Consider the following 17,188-nt stretch of genomic DNA (forward strand, 5'->3'; position numbering starts at 1 on the left):
CTGTCACGAGCGGCTCGGGCGCCTTGTCTATCGGCCAATCCAACAACGGAGCGGGATGGGACCGGCGACTCGACAGGCCAATAAGAGCGTGGGCGGGACTTTGGGCGGGCGTGGCAGCCCCCTCAACAAATGGAAGCCCAAGAACTGGGCAGCTTGGCCAATAGGAGGCTCAGAGCGGGGCGGACGTCGCCAGCAAGCGCGGCAGCCGCGGGAGACAGTTGGGCGATTGATTGGCGGCAGCTTCGACCAATGGGAGAGGCAGGCTGGCGGTCGGGGGTGGGGGCAGCCAATGGGGAGGCTGTTGGGCAGGGCCCAGCAGCAACCAATGGGGACGCGAGGCAGGGCGGGGCCCAGCAGCAGGCAATGGGAAGCGGGGGCGCTGGAGGTTGGCCGAGGTGAAAAGGATTCTGGGAGTTTGGTCAAGTGAGGCGGGAGCCACCCCTCCCCCACTGGCCCCGCCCCTCCCCTGCTTCCCAGGAACCCTCCCCCAGCTGTGGGGGCGGGAGCTGGACTCCTGGGATCTGGGTGGGGCTCAGGAGATTCAGTTTATCTGGGGGCGGGTCTCTGCCTTGTGGGAGGAGCCTATTATCCAAAAGAGCCTGTCACTCCTCCCCCAATCCCTCCCTGTGAACTTGCCCCTGGATTGACCCATCTGGCCTGGTCTTCCCTCCCCCCCATGCCAGCCCCTTGCACCCCGGGGGCAGGCCCCAGTGTGTGGGGGGTCACCAGGCCGGCCCCTCCTGTCGGATCAGGGTGCCATGGGGCAGGGGCGGGGGCTGCCCCCTTTATGCGTCTCTCTCTCCTCCGTCCGCACCTCGTGGGTGACAGCTGGTGCCACCCATCCCGATAGGGAAGCTTTCCCAGTGACACCCGGCTAGCAAGGGCCCGGGATGGCAGGATACAGTGCCCGGGATCGCCCCACCCACGAGCCGGTCCGCCATGTCCGTCGATCCTCACCTTCATACACGCCTCTATCTGTCTCTCCCTCCATCTAGGTCTCGCTCGTGGAGGTGCAAAACAGAGGCCAAGCAGTGGAATGGGGTGACCATGAACCTTATAGTGGGGACACAACTATAGTGAGGAGCAATGGGAGAATCAGAAGATAGGAGTGGGGGGGACTTGGCTTTTGGGGGGAACCCGTATAGGGGTAACATGTGGGGGTGGGGGAACTGACCCGTTTAGTGAGGACTCCTACTGGGGTGACACATGGAGGGAGGAGATGGGGTGCATGTGCGATGAGTTGGGGCAGGAGCTGAATATTATGGGGGGACACGTAGGGGATGGCACACACATTGGGGGTGGAGGAGACAGCGGAGTCCCTCAGACGGAGATGGGGGGATCTGAACCTTGTAGAGGTGGCCATAATGGGGGTGCCACACATGGAGGCATAAAGCTGGAAGGCCCATACAGCAGGAGATGACGCAGAAGTGGAGGAATCTAGCTCGTTTAGGCGGATCCATACTGGGGTGACACAGGATACGCAGACTCATCAAGGCGGGAGCAGAAGGAGTGGATAGGTTAGAAGCAGGTCAGGGAAGCTGGATCAACTGAGCCAGCCATGTTGGGGCAATACATGGGGGCTATGTTGTATGTTGGGGCAATACATGGGGTTGGGAGGGGTGTTATGAGGGGGGTCTGGGCCCTTAGATGCCGCATCATGTGGGGCAGCAAGGGGGCCGTACAGACCAGCGCGATCCCACCTCTCCTGTCTCCTTTCTCCAAGAAAGGAGCGGCCCGACAGGGATCTATTTCAAGCCCGGGGCTCCTCCGAGCCAAACTTGAAGATGCTGCTATAGTTAGCCCCTGGCACGTCACCCCCCGGCTACCCCGCCCCCAGGGAGCTCTATATAACCCCAGGGGGATTGACAGGGCTCCCCAGCCTGCCCAGCTTCCCCCCACCAGCGGAGACCTTCCAACAGCTGCGCCCGCCGAGCGGAGATGGTAAGTGAGATGGATGCGGACAGACGGACAAACCCTGGGGAATTGAACAGAGATTCCCCCCCACATGCATACTGCGGCCCAGGGACACTCGGACTGGCCTGTGGAAATCTACAGTGTGGACAGAAATTACCCAGAGGATCTATCTATCTATCACCACACACACCCTCGGGCTATCTCTCTAATCCCGTTCACCCTCCCTCCATCTATCCCTCCATCCATCCCCACACCCTGTCCATCTCCAATCACCCCCTAAAATGGCTCAGGCATGTCCTACTCTCCTGCAGGTTTGGGGGTCACTTCTATCCAGGTCCCTTCTCCGCAGCAGGTTCCTTCCCCACACCATTAGGGTGAGCTGTGCCTGGAGGGGGGAGAGATGGAGTCCGATGCACAGACAGACGGTGCTCGAGCTCCTGTCCTGACCGGATCTCTGTCCCCTTCCACCGCCCTCCTGTCACTGAGATTGTGGGGTGATCTGGGTCCCCTGACACCCAAATGAGCCATGGCGGCCCCATCTGTGGGAGGAATGGGGGTGCAGAGCTAAAAATTCATCTCCCGTGTGTATAGCGTGGGGGGAGTGGAGCAGAATCTGTGCCTTTGGGTATGTTCCAACCCTAGGGCTAAAATCTTGGGGAACCTAAACCTCTTCCTCTAGCTTGGGCAAAGACACCCCACCTTTGATTTAGGGCCACCCCCCAAGGACAAAATCTCAGAACTACCCCCAAACACAGCCAAGGTCCCCACTTGTATTGCTCAACAGGTGTTTCCCCATGCACCGCCAGCTTCCCCAATAACTCCCATGCACCCCAATTTCCCCACCAACACCCCAGTAATTCCCATGCCTCCCTGTTTCTTGTAATAACTCCCCTGCACTTCTCAATGTTCCCCTGTGCACCCCAGTCCCCCAATATCATCCCTGCACCCCAATTCCCTCTAGCTCCCATGCACCCCTATCCCCCCAATACTACCCCTTTCTGTAGGTTCACTCCAAGATCTCCCACATGTCCCCCCATCCAATCTCTTGTCCTATGCATCCACTGATCAAAGCCAGGCAGGAGATGGGTGTTATGGGGCGCTAGGCCTATGTCTGGGGGTGGGGGGCTGATTTCTGGGGGATCATGGTGGCTCACAGGCAGGCCCAGCATGGAATTAACATTTGTTGTGCCATGGCCTGTCTGCTTTTCATTCCTTTCCCACCCCCACAGGCACCCAAGAAGGCGAAGAGGAAGGCAGCCGAAGGCAGCTCCAATGTCTTCTCCATGTTTGACCAAACCCAAATCCAGGAGTTCAAAGAGGTGAGGAGGTGGGGTGGATGAAGGGCGCGGTGGTGGGGTGGGAGTAAGATCAACCCCTCCGGTCTTTTTCCCCACTCCCCAAGGGTGGGATCGTCCTACCAAACCTTGACTCTCCTGGGTGGGGTCCAGAGCTCTGTCTCCCCCCGTCCTCCTGGCCCTCCGACACCCCGAAATAGACTCCCCCTGATCCAAAAAGATACGCTTCCAGCGAGTTCTCCCTGCTGCGTCCTTCTCCCTGGGGGACGGCCATCTCCCCAGCACCCACCCCTCCTGCTGAGGGCAGGGCAGTGTCTTTTCTCGGATCCCGAGGGCCAGGCATCTATTTTAGGGACGGGGGGGGGGGGGTGGAGACACGACGTCTCTGGTAGGGTTGGAGGCACCTTACAAGGAAATCCCTGGAGACATGGAATTCGGGGGGGTGGGGGGGAAGAGGGGAACAGATCTGGGGTGGGGACACGGTAGATGAGTGCCAATGGGGAGTCTCCCTCTTTGCTGGGGGGTGTTGGGGGAGGGGGATAGAGGGAGGGATAGAGCAATGGGAGGGGGTCAGTAGCATTGCTTCCCCCAGCCCGTCTCTGGAGAGCTCATCAGCTCCCCCGGCATGCAACACCTGCCCCCCATGGGAGGGGAGCTCCCGGCAGCATGGGCAGGAAGGCACGGAGCCAGAAGGGGATTCCTGGCGTTCCTTCAATTCCTGAGAAGCCGGGAACGGGGGGCTGAGGAGGGGCTGGGTGACAGGTGGCTCTGGGGGACAGCTGCAGAGAGCGAGACGGATCTTGGCGTCTCTCCATTCCCATGAGCCTTTGCTCTTCTCCCACTTAGGCCTTCACCGTCATTGACCAGAACAGAGATGGCATCATCGACAAGGAAGACCTGAGAGACACATTTGCTGCCATGGGTAAAGAGGCGGGCCAGTCCAGGGTGGGTGGGGCTTATCTGGGTGGGAGAGGCCACTCCAAGGTGGGGTCTATCTCGGTAGGGAGAGACCTGTAATGGGATTTCTCCCCCCCACCCCACCCCCAATTTATAACCCTTCCTCCCTGTTGGCAGGGCGCCTGAACGTGAAGAACGAGGAGTTGGATGCCATGATTAAGGAAGCCAGTGGCCCCATCAACTTCACCGTCTTCCTCACAATGTTTGGGGAGAAGCTCAAGGGTGAGTGACCCCCCCATCCCGCTTGGTACATCTCCATCTCCCCCTCGTTCTTCTCCACTTTGGTACGCCCTCATCCCACTCCCTCCTCATTACATCCCCCTTGGTACTTCACCATCTCTCCTCATCCGGCTCCCCTTTGGTATGTCCCCATCCTAGAGCTGTTTCCCTTTGGTTGGGTCCCATGTCCTCTCTCTCCCCACACGACCTTTGTACATTTCCCTCTCCCCCCTTGTATGTCCCCATCCTCTCACAACCCCATTGGTATATCCCATTCCACCCACCCCTCTACCCAGTGGTACATCCCATCATGCCCCTGACCTGCTGTGCATTGGTATATCCCATCCTCCCATTCCATCCCATCCCTTCTTAGCTTTTCCCCCATTGGTACTTCCTGTTCCCCCCATTCACACCCCCATTGGGACATCCCACCCCCTATTCACACCCCCCATTGGGACATCCCATCCCCTATTCACACCTCCATTGGTACATCCTATTCCACATCCCACCTTCCACGGGTTCATCTCATCCCCCCATTCACATCCCCATTGGTACGTCCCAGTCCCCCAGTTCTCACCCTCTCCACTCCCCAGGTGCTGACCCCGAGGACGTGATCATGGGGGCGTTCAAGGTTCTGGACACTGACAACAAAGGAACCATCAAGAAGCAGTTGTGAGTATCCCTGTCCCCAGAAGGGGGTGCTCTTCCCATGGCTGGGGACGTTGGGGGGGCCCCCAGGGCTGAGAAATCATGGGGGAGGGGTGTCTCCCCAGAATTTGGGGTGTCTGACATCCACTTTCTCCCTTCCCCCATCACAGCCTGGAAGAGCTTCTGACCACCCAGTGCGACAGATTCACCCCGGAAGAGGTGAGAAATTTGGGGATGACCCCCTCCTCCCTGAACTCCAATCCCTACCCCTTCCCCCCAGTCTAACCCATCACCCCCTGGATCATCCCCTCCAACCTGATCCCTCCCACAGCAGCAGTGGGGGGTCTGGGATTGAGGGGCACAGAACCAAGCTTGGGGGGGTGGGGTCACCCCAATTTTAATTCCTCTCTTGCTCCCACTCTCTCCCCCCTCAGATCAAGAACATGTGGGCAGCTTTTCCTCCAGATGTGGCCGGCAACGTGGACTACAAGAACATCTGCTACGTCATCACACACGGTGAAGACAAAGAAGGGGAGTAAATCCATCAGCCCTTCCCAAATTCCCCTGCCCCCCATCCAGGGGGCTGGCGCTGTGGGGGTCCCATCCACCCACACCCTCCAGGTTGGGGGCTTCTCACCCACGTGCCGCTGAATCATCTTCAGTTTTGGACCCCCAAATTGCAGACACCAGTCTTATTTATTATGATTTCGGGGTGGAGGGCTGGGACCCCAAAACCCTCCCCTTCCCCACCCTGCAGCCAGTCTTAAGAACCTGATCAGGACCTGTGTCAAGAACTGAGAAAAAAGTCTCAATAAAGATGAGGAAATCTCCGTTTTTAACTCTCCTGGTGTCCTAGTCTGCCCTGTTGCGGCTGCTTCTGGGGTGGGGTACAGGGACTGTTTAGCTAGGGAATCAATGAAGTGGCAGTGGTTGAAATCCTGGCCCCATTAAAGTTTGTTGGTATTTTCTTATAACTTCAGTTGGGTCAGGATGTCACAGCGGGTTTTGGAGTGAAGAAATTAGATGTGTGTATCTGTTAACCTGTGGAACTCCCTGCCACATCATTTAATGGTGCTACAATTTCACACAGGGCTCAGGAGATTTAGGGTCTGATGGTTGTAAAATCAAGACAGCACATTTCAAGGGAAAAATGTGAGATAATTTTAGTCATTAACCCGTGGAACACTCTGCCATGCGATTTTAGGGAGCTAAAACTGCACATGTGGTTTTAGAAAATTGAGGATGCTCTTAGGGCAAAATGAAAGTGCAGAAATCAAGGCAGCACATCTTAGAGGGAAGATAACTGTATCAGTTAGCCTCTGGAACTCCCTGCCACATGATTTTATGGAGTTAAAATTTCACACATGGCTTAGAAAATGTAGCATGTGATACATCTTGAGAGAGAATCATATTGGGAAAATGAAGGTAGCACATTTCAGAGGGAAGATGATTTCAACCAGTAGCCAGCGGAACTCCCCACCACATGATTTTATAGAGCTCAAATTTCACACAAAGCTCAGGAAATTTAGGGTCTGATGGGTCTTAGGAGAGATTCAAGGTGAGAAAAATCAAAGACAGCATGTTGTACATGGAAGAAACGAGGTATTTGTATCTGTGGAACTCCCTGTCCCATGATTTCATTGAGCTCCACACTCTGGCCTAAAAATTGAGGCTCATGGTCTTAGAAGGCAAAATCTCTCTGGGCCGGGGTCTCCCGACAGATTTTGAGGGAAAAATCCACAGCTCGGGCCGACTGGGTGAGGCATCCCAGAGAGAGGACGTCTATACACGGGCCGAAGAATTGGGAGATATTCTCCTCCGAAATCCCCCCACTGGCTTCTACCATCACCTGGGGATGGGCGGCTTTCAGAGCGCTGGCGACAGGATGCAAGTCCTAGAGGGGAAAGGGGCGGGGTTATAAGGGAGGGTTCTGGGGGTCTCCCCACTTGGTAGCCCCCAAATTCCCTCGTACCTCTGGGGAGAAATTATCCAGCATGACAATATCAGATCCGGCCCTGGCTGCTTCCAAGGCCTCCTCCAGTGAACGACATTCCACCTCCAGCTTCAGATGGAAGCCGGCCACCCGCTGGGCTTCCTGGACAGCCTGGAGATGGAGAGAGAGTGTGAGCAAGGAATCGGACCCAGGTGTCCAAGGTGGCAACACTAAGGTGCCATTGCAGCCTCCTCCAGAGACTGGAATGGGACCCAGGCGTCCGGGACCGCTTCCCTAGGAGAACCGCACAGTGCCCCCAGAAACCGGGATGGGGAATGGGACCCAGGCATCCGGGACCGCTCCCCTCACCTGGGCAATCCCTCCTGCAGCCCAGACGTGGTTGTCCTTCAGCATGACGAGACCTCCCAGGTCGTAGCGGTGGCCCGCAGCTCCCCCCACCAGCAGGGCATACTTCTCAGCCAGCCTGAACCCGGGTGTGGTCTTCCTTGTCCCGGCCACTTGCCCATGCCAGCCAGCCTCCCGCGCCAGCCGGCACACCCGTCTCGCGGCCGTGGCCACCCCGCTGCACCGTCCCAGGCAATTCAGAGCCGTCCTCTCCCCGAGCAACACGTGCCGGGCTTTGCCGCGGACTTCAGCCACGCGGGCCACGGGCTCCAGCCACGCCCCCTCGGGCTGGAACCACTCCACGGCACAGCCCAGCTCGCTGAAGACAGCGTCGAAGAAGGGGCAGCCGGCCAACACCCCGGGAGACTTGCAGAGGAGGACAGCACGCTCCGGGCGCTCCCCCACCGTGCAGCCAGCGGGGTCGAAGGCCGGGGCGTCCTCTTGGAGCCAGCACCGGACTAGCTGGCGCAAGCGGGGGGGTGGGAGGAGGTGGGAGAGATCCAGGCGGGAGGACACGGCATCGGTCTGCGACTGGAAGCCATAGAGGCATCGGGGCGAAGACATACCAAAGTGTACGCTGCTCCCACCCAGTGGGGTTTCTCTACGGCGCCACCTAGTGGAGAAAAGGGGGAACTGTGTCCAGAGTGGGCACGACCTGGCTGGGAAAGGCAGGAGCTGGAGTAGCTGGGAGGGGGAGGCTCCCCCCACAGCCAGTGGCCCCACTCCGCCCCCACAGCACCCTCTCCTCCCTCTTTTTCTCTGGACTTCTGGATCCCTTCCAGGCAGCTCCACAAGGGGGAGAGAGAGAAGGGGCTCACGCCCAGCTCTTACCCCTCCCCCTCTCCCCAGAGTCCTGTCTGTCCCCTCCCCCACTTTAATCCCTCCCCCTCCCCGCCTGCACCCCGCCCCCAGCATAAGGCAAAGTCCAGGCCACCCCAGTCTGCGTCCCAGAGCAAACAAACAGGGCAAAGGAATCCTCCTCTCGCCAGGGATCCCGTAGCTCCCGGGCCTGGGGTTGGGCGGCTGGGGACCCCCAGGTCGGGAGGGATCTTACCTGGCACCACAGCGAGTCCGGGAACAATGGATAGCTGGAGATCTGGGACAGGCCAGGACAAACTCCCGGCAGGGCAGGACAGGGGCCGGGATCGGAGGGGGAGGGGGGGGGATGGGAGGGGCTGGCCGGAGGGGGGGGGTGGAACTGGCCAGGGAGGGCGGGGGTCTGATAAAACGCCTAGGCAGCACTTTGCGTGTCTGAACAGCAGCATCCCCATTCCCCACCCCAGAGGGGCCGCATCTCCGCACCGGGCCAGGGGTCGCCGTGTAACCAGCCCCCCAGCCCTGTCCCGCCCCAGAGGGGGCCACGTTCCAGCGCCGGGAGAGGAGTCCCCTATAACCAGCCCCCGGCGCCCCACCCCAGAAGGGGCCGCATTTCAGCCCCAGGCCAGGGGTCCCCCTGTAACCGGCCGCCCCGCTCCAGAGGGGGGCACGTCCCAGCGCCAGGGGAGGGGTCCCTGTAAAACCAGCCCCCGCGCCTCACCCCAGAGGTGGCTGCATCTCATCCCTTCCCCCCCTCCCCCGCCAGGGGTCCCCCGTAACCAGCTGACTCTTGTCTCTTTCCCGCCACGACTCTACGCCCCCTCCCCCCTCCAAATTCCCTCGGGCATCCTGATTGGCTGAGCCTGCTGGCCAGGGCCGGGTCCCAACTGCGTTCTCTGCCCTGATTGGCTGAGGGGGGCACAGTGAGGGGGGAGGGGGCTATTGGAGCTCGGGGAGGCCGCTGGAGATGGAGCCCGGGGGTGGCAGCGAGGTGACGGAGGGGCTGCAGGGGGGAGGCTGGAAAGGCCCCGGCCTGGCTCCCCCCAGGTCCTCCCCCGTGCCGGGCTGGGGACGGGGGGCTCAGCACCGGGGGTGTCCTGGGCCGCTCGGGGGGGCCCTTCCAATCGAGCTGCTCGTGCCGGGGGGGGGGGGGCGTTCATGTGACCAGCTTAGGGGCACTTCTCCAGATGTGGGGCCAGCTGGGCTCTGGGGGCCCAGGGCAGCAGAACCCCCAGGGGCTTTCCCCCCAGCTCTGCCGGTGCCCTTCACTCTCGACCCGCAGCCCCCAGCCCTGCCCTGGGTCCCTCCCACGCTGACACCCAATGCCCGGTGCCCCCCCGCCCAGTGTGTCCGGGGTCACAGCCGCCAGCGGGGGGGGGGGAAGGCTCCGAGGGCAGGTTGGGGTTCTGGGGTCACCTTGTTGTTCCCCCTTTTCTCCTGCAGGGGGCAGCGTCTCCCGCCGAGATCTCCGAATCCAAAGACCAGGGAGCAGAGGGGGGGACCCCGGGGGGATTCACCTTCAGCGCTAACCCCTGCCTGGAGGACATGTGAGTGCCCCTCACTCCCGACCCGCAGCCCAGCTCCTCTCCCTTTGCTAACCCCCCACTCCCCTCTTTCTCCGTCTCCAGCCGGCGTCTCCAGGCCGAGTTCGTGGCCGAGCGGGGCTGGGGCCGGTTCCACCAGCCCCGAAACCTGCTCCTGGCGCTGGTGGGCGAAGTGGGGGAAGTGGCTGAGCTCTTGTGAGTATCCTGGGGGCGGGGGGAGGGGGGGGTCACAGTCTCTGGAGGGAGGAAGGGAGGACCTGACCCAGCCCGCTCTCTCCAGGTGGGGCGAGAGAGGGGCTCACAAGGCCCCACCCAGCAAGGCTGAGCCCCAGCGTAGTTGTGATGCTGGTGGTGGTGGTGGGGGTTGAGCAACGTCGCCACCTCATGGCTGCAGCCGACATGGTGGATTCAATTCCTGGCTCCAGGGTTTGGGGGGGGGGTGTCCCAGCACCCCTTGCTGAAGATCAGCTCTGCTGTCCGTCCATCTGTCCCTGATGAGCCCTGGCCCAGGCGTGATCCCAGTGTGCATCTCTCTCCCTGCAGCCAGTGGCGAGCGGGGGCGGAGGCGCAGGCAGGGCTGCCGGGCTGGACGCCGGGCGAGCGGCTGGCACTAGCGGAGGAGCTGAGTGACGTACTGCTCTACCTGGTGTCACTGGCCCAGCAGTGCCGGGTCGACCTGCCCCGCGCCGCCCTGCACAAGCTGGACCGGAATCGTGCTCGGTACCCAGCCAGCCGCGCCCACGGCTCAGCCCGCAAATACACTCACTACCAGGACGGAGCCATGGACGCTGGACGCTGCAACGGACCAACAGATACTTGCCATCAGGATGGAGCCACGGACACCGGATGCCGGGACGGAGCCACAGACGCCAGATGCTGGGACAGACTAACAGATACCTGCCACCAGGACAGAGCCACGGCCGCCGGGACAGAGCCATGGACGCCCACTACTGTTACAGACGGACGGGCACAGACACCTGCTGCCAGGAGGGACCAACAGACAGCTGCTCCCAGGACTGAAGGCCAGGCATAGATGGGAGGACGCTACCCTCCCCCACTGAGGGGCAAATCTGACCCCCTGGCAGAGAGATTGGGTGTCCCCTCCAACACCCCATCCTGACACCCGATCCTCCCACTTCAACCACCCCCAGGGAATCCCCCAGCCCCAGATACCCCCCTTCCATTACGCCCCACCTCCCCTGTGACCCCCAGCTCTCCATTTCTACAACAACCCCCGCTGCACCCTAGTTTATCAGTGACCCCCCCCCATCTCAGCCCATGCCCCGGCTTTCATCCTAGGCCCCCCAAAGTTCGATACCAAGTTTGTCTCTTTTTCTTGCTGTTGTTAAGTAATAAAAATCCTCATTTTTGGGGGGGTCGGTTTCTCTGGCGTGTCCATTTGGGGTTCCCTCCCCCGCCACATGCCTGGAAAGAATGGGTGGGGGGTCATGTCCCAAAGAGAGACACAGGAAGCAATGGTGCAAACACAGGGGTGAGTTTATTGAAGGAGGCAACTGGGGGATGAAGGGCAAAGCTGGGGAGGGGGTGAATATGGTGGGTAGAGAGGAGCAGGGAACGTGGGGGCAGTGGGAGAGCAAGGAATTGGGGATGTTGCCCAGGGTACAGGGACTTGGGAGGGTTGTGGGGTGCAGGGAATATACAAATATAGAATTTGGCGGCACTGAGAACTGGTGAACTGTGGGGTGCAGGGAATTTGGGGGGCTCTGGAGAGCAGGGATATGGGGGCGGAGGGAGTGGGGATTTGGGGTGCAGGAAATCTGGGGGGGCTGCGAATGCTTCTTAGTAGCCTGTCCCAGAGAATCACCCCCCTCAAGTCCGCTGCTGTTAAATCCAAGAGATGCTGCTCCATGGGGATCCTGGGGGGGGGGGGGGGAGGCCTGAAATTCTCACAGGGCATCCGACTGCTCCCCCTGGCTCTGCTGCATCTGCGCCTGCATCTTCTGCAGCATTTCCTGCATCCGGCGAAGCTGGGGAGAGCAAGGCAAGGAGTGGGGAAAGGTGAGACGCGGCCCTTCTGGGGTGAGGCATGAGGGGCTGGGTACATGGGGACCGCTCATCTGGGGCTGAGATGCAGCCACCTCTGGGGCAGGTGCCTGGGGGCTGGTTATACAGGAAACCCGATCCTGGGGCTGAGATGCAGCCACCTCTGGGGCGGGTGCCTGGGAGTTGCTTATACAGGGACCTCTGTCCTGAGGTTAAGATGCAGCCATCTCTGGGGTGGGGCGTGGGGACTGGTCATGACAGAGGGGGGACGCCCTCTACTGGCTGCCCCCCAGTGCCCCACTCACCTCTTCATCCTTTTCCCGGATCAGTTTCTCCGTCTCTGCCAGCAGCGGCAGCTCAGTGACACTTTGCCGGGACAGTTTCCTGGGGGGCCGCGGAAGGAGAGGAAGAGAGGGGTTAGGGGTGGCGGGGCCAGGTGTCCCCATCCCCCCCCCAAGCATCTGGGGGCCCCCGATCTGGGGGGTGGAGAGAGGGACCCACCCAGATTCCTTTCAACCCTGGATCCCCCACACAGCCCCCATTGCTCCCCATCACGCCCTGCCCCCCAGGGCCACCCGGGCGGCTCACATGCGGCTGGCGCGGTCGCGGGCGCCGACGCGGGCCAGGCTCTGGAGGCAGCGGGCCCGGTAGTTCTCATAGTGCAGCTCCTGTGTCACCTCCTTCAGGTCCTGTAGGTGCGTCCGCACCAGCATCGTGCGCAGCTGCAGGAAGTCGCAGTGCACCGGGTTCTCCACTGGGGGGCGGCAGAGAGCCCATGGGAGCCGCCCCATTGCCCCCCCCTCCGGCACCCCTCTGCCCCCCAGCGCCCCCCAATGACCCCTCTGCCTTCCCCAGAGACCTCTCTGCCTCCTGACAATGCCCACAGACCCCCAGCATCCCAATGGACCTCACTGCCCCCAACATCCGCCACTGACCCCTCTGACCCCCTCTGCCCTCCCCAGAGACCCCTCTGCCCCCTGGCAATGCCCACTGACCCCTCTACTTCCCCAGTGCCCCTCTACCCCCCGGTGACCCAACTGACTCCTCTACCCCCATTGGCCCACTGCCCCCCCCACACACACTTGCCCCTCTGCCCCCTGGCAAATGTCCACTGACCCCTCTGATGTCTGGCACCCCAGTGCCCCTCTGTTGACCCCTCTTGCCCCATGTTGCCCCATTGACCCCCAGTGCCCCCTACTGACCCTCCCACCCCACATCCCTATTGAGCCCCCAGCACTCCCCCTACTGACCTTGCCCCACAGCACCCCATTGACCCTCAGCACCCCCTACTGATCCCCCACCCTGCAGTGCCCCCTACTGACCCCCACAGCAGCCCCACCCCACTCCCTGCCCTCTACCTTCCACGGCTCCCCAGGGGTACGCGCGGCCCCGGAAAGCCTTTTCCTTGGTCTCCCGGACGATGTCACTGGACCCAACCACAGCAAAGGGAATGCTGCGCTGGAGTGGGGGAACAGGCAGAAAAGGAGTGTTATGGTGCGTCCAGGGCCCCCCCTTTTTCTGTAGACCCCCCCATAACTCTCTCCCTGGTCCCTCTCACCTTCAGCTCTGCATCCTGGGCCTTGAAATCCTCGTCCTCGTCTGAGTCGCAGTCGGGGAACTGGTAGATGCTGATGGCGTTTTCCTCCAGCTGCTGCCGGATCTGGGGGGCGTCGGTGGGAGGCGTCACCCCCAAACCCTCATGTACCAGGCAGCCCCACCCCCATGGGAGAAACAGGGGGTTCATGGGGAGGAATCAGGGGGACAGGAGGATGTGGGGTGGGAGAAAATGGGGGTGCAAAGAGCGAAATGTGGGGCACAGTGGGAGGTGGGGGATTCAAGGTGCAGGGAATTTGGGGTGCAGGAGGAAGGGTTGGGGTGTGAGTTGGGATGGAAGCACAATTTGGGGTGCAGGGGGTATGGTGGTGTGGGGGGCGGTGGATCGGGGCCTTGGGGACACGTGTGGTGGGGGACCCTGCCCACCTCTTGAACGCCCCCCTCAAATCTCACCGTCTCCTTCATGGCGCACACCTCCCGGGGGGTCAGCGCATCGGCGCGGCCGATCACAGGCACGATGTTCACCTTGTGCTGCACGGCTTGGAGGAACGCCACGTCCAGGGGGCGCAGCCTGGTGGGGGGCAGGGAGTGAGGCTTCCCCCAAATTGCCTTAGTGCCCCCAAGGTTCCCCCAGGAGCACTCCCCCGCCCCACCCCTCAACATCCCCCACCCTCCCGACCCGCATAAGCGCCAGCACCCCACACCGCCCCAGGACCCCTCCCCGTACCCATGGCCGAAGGGCGAGAGGAAGTACAGGCAGCAATGCACCCGCCCGTCTGTGATGTTCTTGCGGTTCAGCCCACTCTCGTCCCGGAAGAACTGCTCGAATTGCTGGTCAATATAGTCTACTATGGGCTCCCAGCTGGGACCGGCCCGGGGGAGGAGAGAGAGGGGGTTAGTGAGGGTGTCTCACAATGCACTGCTCCATCAGCCTCCCCCCATGTCCCCTCCCTCCCTGTGATCCCTGCTTGTCCATAGTCTAGTATGGGCCCCCAGCTGGGACCAGCCCGGAGGAGTGGAGGGGGGGGAGGGGTTAGTGAGGATGTCCCACAATGCACTGCTCCATCAGTTTCCCCCCCCCCCCCCCCACCAAATCTCCCCTCCCTTCCCATGATCCCTGCTGGTCCATATAGTCTGGTATGGGCTCTCAGCTGGGCCTGGCCTGGGGGAGAAGGGTGGTGTCTTATTGAGGGTATCCCATAATGCATTGCTCCCCCATCTGCCTGCAGAGCTATATCACCCACTATGGACTGGCCTGGGGTGCCCCCCCAGCCTCCCCTCACCAGTCCACATTGTCCACTGCGTCCCCGAAGCCCGGGGTGTCCACGATGGTGAGTTTGACCCGCACACCGCCTTCCTCCAGTTCCACCGCTCGCCGCTCGATCGCCAGGGTCCGTGGGATGCGTGCTGTGGGGTGGCTGGGGTCAGCACCGGGGGGGGCACAGCCTCCCCACCCACCCCAATACACCACCTAGATCCTGCCCCCCACTCCCCACCTCCAGCCCCCAATACACCCTAAGACCCTGCCCCGCCTCCCCAAACCTGCCCCACCCAACCCGTTTCCCCTGCACCCCCACATCTCACTGCACCCCAGATCCCCCCTCCAGCCCCAAATCCTGCACCACCCCAACACCCCCACATCACGCCCCACATCCCTCTGCAACCCCAAATCCCCCCCTTCCCAGGCTGCACCCCCCACACTTCCCTTGCCATCTCTGTTGCCTCCATTCATGCCCCAAATCTCCCTCCCTCCCCCTCACCCTGGGCGTCCAGCAGGGTCCGATCCTTGTACAGATCTGTCAGGAAGAGGCTGTCAATCAGCGTAGACTTGCCCAGCCCGGACTCCCCTGTAGAAAGGGGTGGGGGTGAGCCAGGACTCCTGGGTTCTCGCCCTGGCTCTGCGAGGGGAGTGGGGCCTAGTGGTTAGAGCGGGAGGTGTGGGGATTGGGGGTCACAACTCCTGGGATCGATCCCTAGGCAGCTAAGGATGGGGAGTGGGGTCTAGTGGTTAGAGCAGGAGGGGGGCTGAGAGCCAGGGGGGCTGGGTTCCGTCCCCAGCTCTCGAAGGAGAGTGGGGTCTAGTGGGTTAGAGCGGGGGGGCTGGGAGCCAGGGCTCCTGGGTTCTCTCCTGAGTCTGGGAGGGGAGTGGGATCTAGGGGTTGGGGGGCTGGCGCTGTATGGATGAATGAGGTTTAACCCTTTACCTGCCACCATCAGAGTAAAGTCAAATCCCTTCTTCACAGATTTCCGATGCAGCTGATTGGGTAGCGTGGCGAACCCGACGTATTCCTTATCCTGAGACAGAGGGAGATCCCGGGGCCTTCAGACCAGCAACAGAAACCAGGAGTTCTGGATCCCAACCCCCCTGCTCTAACCACCAGACCCCACTCCCTACCCAGAGCCGGGGATAGAACCCAGGAGTCCGGGCTCCCAGCGCCTCTCCCATCAGGGGGCGCTGTGGGGAGTGGGGCAGGGGTGCTGGTGTGGGGTGGTCCCCGCAACTCCAGCCCTGACCTCTCCCAGCAGGGGGTGCTGTGGGGAGTGGACTGGGAGGGCTGAGGCTATTCCATGGGGTGCTCACCATGGCGGCGGCTACGATGTGCTGAGATCTCGCTGCACCTGGCCACGGCTGCTCTGCCCACTTCCTCTCGCAGCAAGAAGAGAAAGGAAACAGTGACGCGCCTGCGGCTGCCCTCCCATTGGCTGCCCCAGTGCCCCCACCCCACCCCTGCGCTCCTCCAGCAGTCAGGGCTGGCCACCATGGGGCACTAGAGGGTGCTGTGCTGCAGGGGGCGGGATGCTCAGCAGGGGGCGCTCTCCCCCGGCTGTCAGGGCTGGCCGCCATGGGGCGCTAGGGGGTGCGGGGACAGATGGACACACACACACACAGGCTGTTTCCTCTTATCCTGGATTTATTGGTCTTGTACCCACAGCCCAACCTCCCTGGCACGAGCCACGCCGAGCTCCCCACGAAGCTCTCTCCTCGCACCCGCAACACCCCCCGTGGCGGGAAGGAAAGTCCTCCAGAGCCCTGCAGCGGGGCACTGGCGTCAGAGGGAGCCACGCCCTGCACTGTTGCAGCCGGCCGGGAGGGTCCTGGGCTTCAGGGGACCGAGTAAGGGAAGTCCAGGGCCAGCCGCAGAAAGAAGGGTTTGACCAGCAGCCCCAGATATGACCCATGGGCCCATCTAGCCCGGTATCCCGCCTCTCCCCGGATCAGGCCCATGGGCCCAGCTAGCCATGAGGTTTTAGGGGACAGGGGAATGGGTATAGGAGGCTGGGAAGGATGTGGGGAGAGTGGTTATGGGGCAGGGAGAAGTTTGGAGACTGAGGAGCAGGGAAGGGATGAGAGGACAGGGCATAGATGAGGGTGGGGAGAGGATCAGGGGGCTGGTACAGGGATTTGGGGGCACAGTAGGCAGATAGGGATCTGGGAGTTAGGGAGGGGATGGGGGGAATTTGGGAGGAGTTTCCCCCCACCCCCCAGACCCTACGCGACACCCATGCCCCCTTCCCACCGCCCTGTCCAGCTCACGGCTGGCCTCAAGCAACATCTGCAGCTTCCCCCACTGAGGGTCCCTCCATCCATGGGCCAAGTGTCTTGTGGCAGCCAGGCCCCGAGATCCTCCCTGTTGGCTTCTCCGCTGGGGTCTCCATTCTGGGGGGAGGGTCTCCCATGTCCTGGGCTCTCCGCAGCCAAACCAGCCCAGCCAGTTCCCGGAGGTGGAGCTCCGGCAGTCCGGGCTGGCACCACTGAGGCATTCCGCGGTTCCCATGTCCTGGGCTCCACCATGGCAGCGTCTCTTGGGGCGCCCATGTCCTGAACTTTCCCCCGGGGCAGCTCTCCCCATCAGTCGTCTGCACCCAACTCTCACCCAGCGCATCCGCCCCCATGGCAC

The 17,188-nt window shown here is 61.7% G+C and overlaps 4 protein-coding genes across 5 annotated transcripts; 2 read left to right on the plus strand and 2 right to left on the minus strand.

Annotated features, from left to right (window-relative positions):
• Positions 1-1,870: 1,870 nt before the first annotated feature.
• On the plus strand, positions 1,871-5,876 carry MYL11 (myosin light chain 11). The gene is made up of 7 exons (XM_067565705.1): positions 1,871-1,941; positions 3,144-3,233; positions 4,056-4,131; positions 4,284-4,388; positions 4,979-5,057; positions 5,204-5,252; positions 5,468-5,876. Exons 1-7 carry the CDS (start codon positions 1,939-1,941, stop codon positions 5,570-5,572), a joined length of 507 nt encoding a protein of 168 aa, XP_067421806.1. The 5' UTR covers positions 1,871-1,938; the 3' UTR covers positions 5,573-5,876.
• On the minus strand, positions 5,673-8,588 carry QPRT (quinolinate phosphoribosyltransferase). The gene is made up of 4 exons (XM_067565702.1): positions 8,426-8,588; positions 7,336-7,984; positions 7,006-7,137; positions 5,673-6,927 (listed from the first exon to the last, which is right to left on the minus strand). Exons 2-4 carry the CDS (start codon positions 7,933-7,935, stop codon positions 6,715-6,717), a joined length of 945 nt encoding a protein of 314 aa, XP_067421803.1. The 5' UTR covers positions 7,936-7,984; positions 8,426-8,588; the 3' UTR covers positions 5,673-6,714.
• Positions 8,589-9,134: 546 nt separating this feature from the next.
• On the plus strand, positions 9,135-11,216 carry DCTPP1 (dCTP pyrophosphatase 1). The gene is made up of 4 exons (XM_067565703.1): positions 9,135-9,178; positions 9,631-9,734; positions 9,816-9,926; positions 10,275-11,216. Exons 1-4 carry the CDS (start codon positions 9,155-9,157, stop codon positions 10,762-10,764), a joined length of 729 nt encoding a protein of 242 aa, XP_067421804.1. The 5' UTR covers positions 9,135-9,154; the 3' UTR covers positions 10,765-11,216.
• On the minus strand, positions 11,211-16,159 carry SEPTIN1 (septin 1). 2 transcript variants are annotated; one of them, XM_067565701.1, is made up of 11 exons: positions 15,871-16,159; positions 15,494-15,584; positions 15,050-15,136; positions 14,573-14,696; positions 14,017-14,151; positions 13,743-13,860; positions 13,294-13,395; positions 13,094-13,193; positions 12,324-12,489; positions 12,041-12,119; positions 11,211-11,719 (listed from the first exon to the last, which is right to left on the minus strand). In XM_067565701.1, the coding sequence occupies exons 1-11, from the start codon at positions 16,132-16,134 to the stop codon at positions 11,639-11,641; spliced, it is 1,347 nt and encodes a 448-aa protein (XP_067421802.1). In that variant the 5' UTR covers positions 16,135-16,159; the 3' UTR covers positions 11,211-11,638. The 2 variants fall into 2 exon arrangements, 1 of the variants encoding a protein (XP_067421802.1); XR_010923188.1 differs by lacking the exon at positions 11,211-11,719 and having other exon boundaries at positions 12,324-12,457.
• Positions 16,160-17,188: the final 1,029 nt, after the last annotated feature.

This window comes from Emydura macquarii, unplaced genomic scaffold (genome assembly GCF_026122565.2).
Source record: "Emydura macquarii macquarii isolate MOO-44397 ecotype Brisbane River unplaced genomic scaffold, CSIRO-AGI_Emac_v2 contig_2696, whole genome shotgun sequence".
In the NCBI taxonomy this organism is placed as follows: domain Eukaryota; kingdom Metazoa; phylum Chordata; order Testudines; family Chelidae; genus Emydura; species Emydura macquarii.

Coding starts and splice junctions, on each gene's coding strand:
- MYL11 (XM_067565705.1), top strand. Junction 4,389..4,978: donor GTTTGGGGAGAAGCTCAAGG/GTGAGTGACCCC, acceptor TCCACTCCCCAG/GTGCTGACCCCGAGGACGTG. Junction 5,058..5,203: donor GGAACCATCAAGAAGCAGTT/GTGAGTATCCCT, acceptor CCCCCATCACAG/CCTGGAAGAGCTTCTGACCA.
- QPRT (XM_067565702.1), bottom strand. CDS start 7,935: ATGTCTTCGCCCCGATGCCTCTATGGCTTCCAGTCGCAGACCGATGCC. Junction 7,138..7,335: donor CTGCAGGAGGGATTGCCCAG/GTGAGGGGAGCG, acceptor CTCCATCTCCAG/GCTGTCCAGGAAGCCCAGCG. Junction 6,928..7,005: donor TGGATAATTTCTCCCCAGAG/GTACGAGGGAAT, acceptor TTTCCCCTCTAG/GACTTGCATCCTGTCGCCAG.
- DCTPP1 (XM_067565703.1), top strand. CDS start 9,155: ATGGAGCCCGGGGGTGGCAGCGAG. Junction 9,735..9,815: donor AACCCCTGCCTGGAGGACAT/GTGAGTGCCCCT, acceptor CTCCGTCTCCAG/CCGGCGTCTCCAGGCCGAGT. Junction 9,927..10,274: donor GGGGAAGTGGCTGAGCTCTT/GTGAGTATCCTG, acceptor CTCTCCCTGCAG/CCAGTGGCGAGCGGGGGCGG.
- SEPTIN1 (XM_067565701.1), bottom strand. CDS start 16,134: ATGGCGGCCAGCCCTGACAGCCGGGGGAGAGCGCCCCCTGCTGAGCAT. Junction 15,137..15,493: donor CTTTACTCTGATGGTGGCAG/GTAAAGGGTTAA, acceptor CCCTTTCTACAG/GGGAGTCCGGGCTGGGCAAG. Junction 13,194..13,293: donor CCCAGGATGCAGAGCTGAAG/GTGAGAGGGACC, acceptor CCCCCACTCCAG/CGCAGCATTCCCTTTGCTGT.